Below are 8,884 nucleotides of genomic sequence, written 5' to 3'. Positions count from 1 at the left end.
CAACTTTGAAATGACCTGCCGACAAGTAAGTCAGAAAAAACTAGTGGCCAAGGATGATTCAACTACTTCCTCTTTGAGGTAAACATTTGGCGTACTTACCCTTTTAGCCATTCAATAGCATGCTCATAATTAATTTCATGACTGAAGAAGGAGTTTGACAAATTATATTTTCTTACATCGCGTTTGTGTTCATTCATTTACGCAGCCTTAGTAGCAACTTCCCTCCAGTTTCACCCTGATAACTTTAATCCAGTTAGTAATACCTTAGGATACGTCTTAAACACACGTCTGTAACTTATCATTCACACATCAAAACAACACATGCAGCGACTTATTGGTAGTCCTAACCAGCGCTTCATATACGATTGTCCAGCATTGGCCAAAGAATCGTTCTCAACTCACGGTCCTTGGCTTTTTTTTTTTTGAGTTTGTTTGTTGTGTATATGAGAAAAGGTACCGACACGTGTGGACGCACCCTTATGAACACGTGCCCTCTCCTCCACTTCTGGTTTGTTCCCAATTAGTAATTTAGCTGCTGCGGAACTTGCGTATAGCTAAAAAACATTCTACAATCAATACTTCGTAACGTCGCTAGGAACATTTTTCTCTCTACATTTTATTCAAACTAACTTTCTATCAATGTAACTATAGCCTACACGACCGTATCAGTATTTTCCTCTAACAAAGAAACGTGGTCTCTCGAAACTGTCAGTGACAGATACTGTCTTCCTTGAAACTGTGGTTTTTCATTGTCATAACAGTTTGATAATGCGCTCTTGACAAAATGTTCTGATGTTCATGCTGCGAGGATGTCAGTGTGTCAGTGTTAAGGGCTAAACCTTCACACTTAAACTTAGTAAAATTTAACAATTACTCAAAGGTTTCCTTCAATTCAGAAAAATGATACTTAGACCACATTGCTGAACAGCATGTCATGTTTATATATGTATGTATATATATTTATATATATATATATATATATATATATATATATATATATATGTATATATATATGCATATATATATATATATATATATATATATATATATATATATATATATATATATATATATATATATATTATATACACATGTATATATATGTATACATGTGCATACATATGTGTGCGTCTATATGATAAAAAGGCTAAAACACTGTTTGAACGTATATATATATACATATATATATATATATATATATATATATATATATATATATATATATATATATATATATAATATATATATATATATATATATATATATATATATATATATATACATTTTATATAGTTTTGTTATGCAGTTATATATGATGAAAAGCTGTAAGTATGGCCTATTTCCCGAAATAAGTTCGATTAGATAATTCAAGAAACACAACAAGAGGACTGGAGAAAGTACTTTATGTACTAGAGAGACAATTGCAGCCCAAAAATGAGTCATGACACAAGAGGAAAATGGGTTAAAAACTTTTCGCACTTTCTTTGAAATTCATTTTTCAAACGGTTGATTTTCTACCGGTAAGAAGTTTCTATAAATCTTTAAAATGCGCAAAAGAGTGAATTGTAAGAAGAATTGGGATAGTTTATCTCCAAGATTTTTTTTCTATTTATGAGAAAATATTGAAGTAGCTACTGTCATATCCTACAATACCCTAACTTCACTGATTCCTTTAACCATCACTATAACATAAAGCATTAAAAATAATAAAAAAAAACTTTAGTCTAAGTATATCCTTGGATTTTAGCCTTTTGAATCTGAGGAAGAAGTGAAGGCCTCTATTTTGACTATCCTGGTATCCTCACGGTCGTCCCGGTGCAATAGCATAAGACCGGTCAGCTAACCAGTAGTCAAGAGACGAACACACAATACCTGGTACACGCACACACACACACACTCACGCACACGCACACTCTAGTCTTCCACTCTCACTCACCGTCTCCAGCATCTCCCAATAACAGTTAACCCGAGACTCTCCTAAACCGAGGCAATTAACTGGTTCTCCTCTTGCATTCAATTTAGCATTCATTTACTTGCTGTCTCTGATACCGGCAAGCCTCTTAACAGACCGCCTTAATCCCTGAGACGTCCTCCTCTTCCCACCCCCCCCCTATAACGCTGCCAATTAGCTCAACATGTCCAATTAGCCAAGGCGCCTGCAAAACAGTGCCATCTAGCGGCTTAATTAAGGTGCCAGACGTCAGCGCCGCCTCCTCTTTGTCTTCACTCCCCTAATGGCGCCAACTCCTTTGTCTTTATTGCAGTCAATTTGTGTCGCCAGCCATGAAAGGCCCTAAGGGAAAACACTTGTCAGCGTTTGTCACACTAAGTGGCACTCGGCGACCACGCCCCCGAAATCCAGGTGGCCAATCAGCGCCGAGCAGCATCCGGAGCTCCTCCCATCTTGATTTACCCAATCAAGAGTCGTAGTTCAAAGATTTTCGCACCAGTCATGGGAAACCTTCTCCTTAATGGAACCTTAAGAGTCTCCAATGAGGGTAAGTGTAACATCAACAAAGATAATGATGTCTTCGAGTACAAACACAACTGCTTTCTTTTAGATCAAAAGGAAAGGATTTTCATCTCCCGGTAAGTAACGACTTCCTTCCTCCGCGTCCCCATCCGACCGAGCCACTAACAGCCCGGAGAGAGTTTGTCTGACCGAAGTCTTCAGCGCACAGCCGCTCTGCTCACAAAAAGAAATTCGACACTGCGGCGTTGGAGCAAAAATCCAAATAAGAATCATTCATTTCACCTCTATGTTAATCAATAAAGTCGTCTTCGTGATCCTGTTGTCAGGTGAGCAATTTCGAGGCTTAATTAACCGAGATAAGGCCGTGACACTCCGAGAGAGAGAGAGAGATAGAGAACGCTGGGACCGCTGGTTCCCGCGTGCGCCAAGAGATGGCAGCACACTGCAGCACATTTACCCCCCCACCATCAATTTTAAACCCATCAAGACAAGCCCCATAATCTCTTACACGCCAAAGTGTTCTTCACGCTACAATCTCCACGAATCACCAATTCCCACTCCAGTAAAAGGCAATAAAACGCATCAGTAGGAAAAGAGGTGATGATTAAATCTAATGGTTGGCGAAAATTATTTTCAGCTTTTTTCAGCCATAAAAATAATGTTCGCCTTTAGGAGAGACATCAACTCATAAATGATATTTAGGATTGCGGTGGTGAGAGAAAGCGTTTAAAATCGCAAGACAAGCATATAAAAATGCTGTGTCTTCGTAAAGTTAAAAAACAGAACTACTTCGATTATCAATTTATAATTAATATTTGTGAGTGACTTGGTACACTTGCAGGCGTTAAGGTCCTCACGACTCTTATCGTCTTAATGTGTACCCATCCCTTTAATACCATTATTTTCATGGCAAATTCTTAGACATTAATCGTTATGTGCATAGCCTCCCATCACAGCAGAGGATAATGAAATTACGAGAAGTTTCAGAAACCTCTGTCGTTCATGACTTCACTCTTGTAGATCACGAAGTGCGTCAAAACCTTAAATTGTTCCCTGGTTCTTGTTTTCTTTCTATCTTTCCGTTCCATTTTTATTCCTAAAAAACGTTTTGACCTATCATCAATAAAATAGAAATAGGCCTAAACAGCAGTTTTCTCTCGACACGACTGCTAGTCCTAGTGTTATCCTGAGGACATGTTTCATTTGGATTTAATAATTATTTTCGTCTGTTCCGTTGTCAACCTTCCCTTTCCTGCAGTCATAATTGCAGGTGACCCCCAAATTACTTACCCGCTCCTTGCCCATGGCTAGACTGCTAGCCTAACAGAATCGGTTTTATTCCGTTTTCAGACAATTTAGCAACGTTCCACCTCCTGTCTCGCTGGTGGCGTTCTTCATAATACTGTCTCCTTTCTTTCGCAGCTACTTTCATTTGCTAATTTTATTTCGACCCTTTTCATTATTATTATCGTGTTAAATCTACCAGCCATTTCTTGTTCACCGTTTGTCTTTTGTTTTTGTATTTTTTTGTGTACGTTCTGTCAATTTTTTTATCGTTGTTGGCATTTTTTCAAAACTCTTGTGGAAATCATTTCATTTGTCTGTTCTCAGTTTATCATTCAGTCTTATCCACAGAGTATATACAAAGAATAAGGTAAAACGATAAAAAGTTATTGTCTTGTTAAATAAGGCAACAGCAAGTGGGTATTCTATCCAGAATGCCCACTTGAGAAAAAAAAATAACTAGAAAAAAATGGAACGGAGATAACAATTAATTATACCAAAATATTAAGAATTACATAAACATTATTAAATAGAAATATAAAAATGGAAATTATAATTATAATAAAGTAAAGTGTTGGGGCACTTAACAAAAGCACTGCGTCTAATAAACATAAGATTACCAACGTTATCAACACTTACTTTAAACCATCCGGTTTTGACTCTTCGTCATTTAGCCGTCTAATCCCTCTGTTTTTCTGTCTTTTCCCCTGTTATCGTTCTGTCCTTCATTATCTTAGTTTTCAAAGGTATATTAGTCGTCTATTCGTCCTTTTAGTTTTCTGTCCGTCCTCAGATTTTAAAGACTAGAGGCTAGATGACTGCAAATTGGTATGTTGATCATCCACCCTCCAATCATCAAACATACCAAATTTGCACCCTCTAGCCTCAGTAATTTTTATTTTATTTAAAGTTAAAGTTAGCCATGATCGTGCGTCTGGCAACGCTATAGGACAGGCCACCACCGGGCCGTGGCTGAAAGTTTATGGGCCGCGGCTCATACAGCATTATACGCTGTACAGAAAATTCGATTGCGTCGAAAAACTTCGGCGCATTTTTTACTCGTTTTCTGTAATAACCCATTCGAGAGCAATGGAGAAAATGATAGCCATTCTCATTAGAAAAATATTTGTAATAACAATTTTCACATTATAAATATTAAGAGCAACAATTAGATAAAACGTTTGTTCGACATATGTCAAAGATAAGTTTAGTTTTTAAACGTGATGCTTAGAAGCACTTCCTGTGGACAATCGATGGACCAGCTTCGTCGTACTCCTGTTTGCTGATCCACATCTGCTGGAAGGTGGAGAGGGAGGCCAAGATGGAGCCTCCAATCCAGACGGAGTACTTCCTCTCAGGTGGAGCGATGATCTTGATCTTCATTGTGGAAGGAGCTAAGGCCGTCATCTCCTTCTGCATCCTGTCAGCGATTCCTGGGTACATGGTGGTGCCCCCGGAGAGGACAGTGTTGGCATACAGGTCCTTCCTGATGTCGACGTCACACTTCATGATGGAGGTGTAAGTGGTTTCGTGGATGCCGCTGTTCTCTAGACCGAGGAAGGCTGGCTGGAAGAGGGCCTCGGGGCAGCGGAACCTCTCGTTACCGATCGTAATGACTTGCCCGTCGGGAAGTTCGTAGGACTTCTCGAGGGAGGATGATTGCGCTGCAGTGTTCATTTCTTCATCGAAATCGAGGGCGACGTAGCATAGCTTTTCTTTGATGTCGCGAACTATTTCCCTCTCTGCAGTCGTGCTGAAGGTGTAGCCTCGCTCCGTTAGGATCTTCATGAGGTAGTCCGTGAGGTCACGACCAGCCAGGTCAAGGCGAAGGATGGCATGAGGTAAGGCGTACCCCTCGTAGATTGGGACAGTGTGTGATACACCATCACCTGAGTCCATGACGATACCTGTGGTACGACCAGAGGCGTACAGTGAGAGTACAGCCTGGATGGAGACGTACATGGCAGGTGTGTTGAAGGTTTCAAACATGATTTGTGTCATCTTTTCACGATTGGCTTTAGGGTTCAGGGGGGCCTCTGTGAGGAGGACTGGATGCTCCTCTGGGGCAACACGGAGTTCATTGTAGAAGGTGTGGTGCCAGATTTTCTCCATGTCGTCCCAGTTGGAGACAATTCCGTGCTCGATGGGGTATTTGAGAGTGAGGATCCCTCTTTTGCTCTGGGCTTCATCGCCCACGTAGGAGTCCTTCTGGCCCATTCCTACCATCACGCCCTGGGAAATTAATTTTGATTCTGGTCAGTGAAAGCTGTTTTTGATTCTAGTCAGTGAAAGCTCTTTTCGATTCTAGTCAGTGAAAGCTGTTTTTGATTCTAGTCAGTGAAAGCTGTTTTCGATTCTAGTCAGTGAAAGCTGTTTTTGATTCTAGTCAGTGAAAGCTGTTTTTGATTCTAGTCAGTGAAAGCTGTTTTTGATTCTAGTCAGTGAAAGCTGTTCTGGTACAAGAGCAGAGATTGTTCTTGTGATATCAAATATTCTCCTCATTTAGTGGTAACAAAAGTGACTGCATAGTAATTCAAATTTTATCATTTATCATTTCATCAGTTTGGAACTAGTATTTATATAATGACACTTCTCAGCCACATACTTCTCGTTTAAAAACAAAAAAATTATCTTGGAATTCAGATTATCAGCAAAACATCCACTGGTGCGGATGCATCAGTAAAGAATTTGTATCCTTTTCAAAACGTCAATAACTGTCATAATAGCTCTCTTACAAGCAAATTTTTCAAAGATATGGTTATCTACGAATAATAGAGTTGATATTTTTAAAAAATTATGGAAATAGTAGAATTATAAAAAAAAAGAATTATGCTACAGGTTCAGGCACATAAATAAATATGAAGCCCACTCGGGCACAGGAATGAAAGCTTAGAAAGGATATAGGTTTCTTTAATGCAAGCAATCGTGAAGAATAACAGGCTTTAAGTACAATAACTGATCGCAAAAGGAATAGAATTAATCTGTTTAACGTGATGCGGTGGGACGGGAAATTCCTTGCTTGTTGCAGTAACGAGATATACGACCAGACTTTTAAGTTAGAAACTCTTAGACATTAGGTCACTTGGTCAAAGGGCAAAAGATATTTCGGCTGACTGATGTATGAATTAGATCAGCCTTGTCAGATATCAGGACCCCAGACGAACAGAAGTATGATAAAAGCCAAACGGTATCTCCCCGTTAGATAGCCTCAGAACAAGGCCACTATAACTGCCTATAGGAAAGATAAGAAACTTATATAGTACACCGGTTATTCTGTGCGATAAGCTTTGAGTGACTAATCAAAGAACCTTCATAATAAAAAAAAAATCTTTAAAGGATCTTCTTCTCGGTTTGAAGGGTTCAGGTTTAATAAGTAATTAAGAGAAAGGCTGATATAACCGGAAAAATCATAAAACTGCCTACAAACAATGTGAAATCCCGTCTGAGCCTATAGCTCCCAATCTCCCAAAACCAAAAAGTTGGAATTTTAAGCAAAGAGGTAACATGAGATAACACCGGCCCCAGAATTCTCAGGAACCACAACAAGCGTTTCCGTGGTCAGGAAATCAGACCTCACAGCAACCGAAGTATTGTTTCTCAGCTTCTCACCTGATGACGTGGTCTTCCAACGATGGAAGGGAAGACAGCGCGCGGCGCGTCGTCACCAGCAAAACCAGCTTTGCACATACCGGATCCGTTGTCCACAACGAGGGCCGCTACTTCATCGTCGCACATTTTGAGTGATTTATCCTGGAAACAAAAAAATATGCGAAATATTTCTTCAGTTTCACTTTAAATTAAAATCATCCAAACGGCTAAAGAATCATTGAAACCACGATTTCTAAATTTCATAGTCCTGTTGTGTATCTCTGGTTTATACTTACTGTTGGGAGACAGCGAAAACTACGGAATGTCGGTGGAACAACGGCTCGCTCAGTATGACACAAGGGCAAAGCCACTCTCGGTTATATATATACACATTTCTCCCTTATCTGCTCTCCGATCAAATCCGAGTGGTGCCTCGAAATATCTCCTTATTTGGTAGCAACGTCCACCTGATAAGAATGGAATCCCGACACTCCTCAAATCACACTTCTTATCTTTAGCTGGTGTTTAGCTCGACTTGCCCAACAAAAATATGTTTGGAGGTAGCGATTATATTACGTAATTCGTGAAATGAATGAATAAGGATTTGGTGCTCCGTGTCTATATAAGGCTGTTCAAATCAAATTACATATAAATATAGAAGTGAACACACCTTTGTAGGAATATTTGAAAATTGAATATAGTTCAAAGTTCTTTACATCAACTTGCAATGCAGTTCGATGTACATAAGCATTTTTTGTGATTTTTTTTAGCACACACACATATATATATATAAATATATATATATATATATATATATATATATATATATATATATATATATATATATATATATATATATATATATATATATTAGACTACGCATCTGGTCACTGTATGGATACTTGATAATGTGGACTGTTTGTCCAAGAAAGCTCATGTAACTTTTTCTGAATAAATACTTCATTAGATACCATCCAGTATGAATGAGGTCCTTTCCATGTGCACACCATTGCATACTAAAATTTTTGTAATATGCTAGGTACTTACAAACTTATACGTGCTATATATATATATATATATATATATATATATATATATATATATATATATATATATATATATATATATATATATATATATATATATATATATATATATATATAACACGTATAAGTTTATACTCTAGTACAATATTACAAAAATTTTAGCATGCATGGTGTGCACATGGATAAAAAAAACTTTTACGTGTTGCTTACAGAAATATGTGTGCAAAAATTAAAAGTCTCCAAATATGTACGTATATATATATATATATATATATATATATATATATATATATATATATATATATATATATATATATATATATATATATATATATATATATATATATATATATATATATATATATATATATATATATATATATATAGTATATAGATATATAGCAAAAAGAACCTGTTTGAATTGAACGCATACCTGTGGCATTTAAATGAACATTTTTGAGCACGTGTTAAGCGTAGAAGCGAGAAGAGGAGC

General features: G+C 37.6%; 1 protein-coding gene across 1 annotated transcript; it reads right to left on the bottom strand.

Annotated features, from left to right (window-relative positions):
- Nucleotides 1-4,865: 4,865 nt before the first annotated feature.
- Nucleotides 4,866-7,766, bottom strand: LOC136830853 (actin-3-like). Its single transcript, XM_067090833.1, has 3 exons — nucleotides 7,642-7,766; nucleotides 7,367-7,507; nucleotides 4,866-5,989 (listed from the first exon to the last, which is right to left on the bottom strand). The coding sequence occupies exons 2-3, from the start codon at nucleotides 7,490-7,492 to the stop codon at nucleotides 4,985-4,987; spliced, it is 1,131 nt and encodes a 376-aa protein (XP_066946934.1). The 5' UTR covers nucleotides 7,493-7,507; nucleotides 7,642-7,766; the 3' UTR covers nucleotides 4,866-4,984.
- Between the last annotated feature and the right edge of the window lie 1,118 nt (nucleotides 7,767-8,884).

This window comes from Macrobrachium rosenbergii, chromosome 4, assembly GCF_040412425.1.
Source record: "Macrobrachium rosenbergii isolate ZJJX-2024 chromosome 4, ASM4041242v1, whole genome shotgun sequence".
Classification (NCBI taxonomy): Eukaryota; Metazoa; Arthropoda; class Malacostraca; order Decapoda; family Palaemonidae; genus Macrobrachium; species Macrobrachium rosenbergii.
This window is presented reverse-complemented; position numbering and strand designations above follow the sequence as displayed.

Coding starts and splice junctions, on each gene's coding strand:
- LOC136830853 (XM_067090833.1), bottom strand. CDS start 7,492: ATGTGCGACGATGAAGTAGCGGCCCTCGTTGTGGACAACGGATCCGGT. Junction 5,990..7,366: donor TTGGAAGACCACGTCATCAG/GTGAGAAGCTGA, acceptor TTAATTTCCCAG/GGCGTGATGGTAGGAATGGG.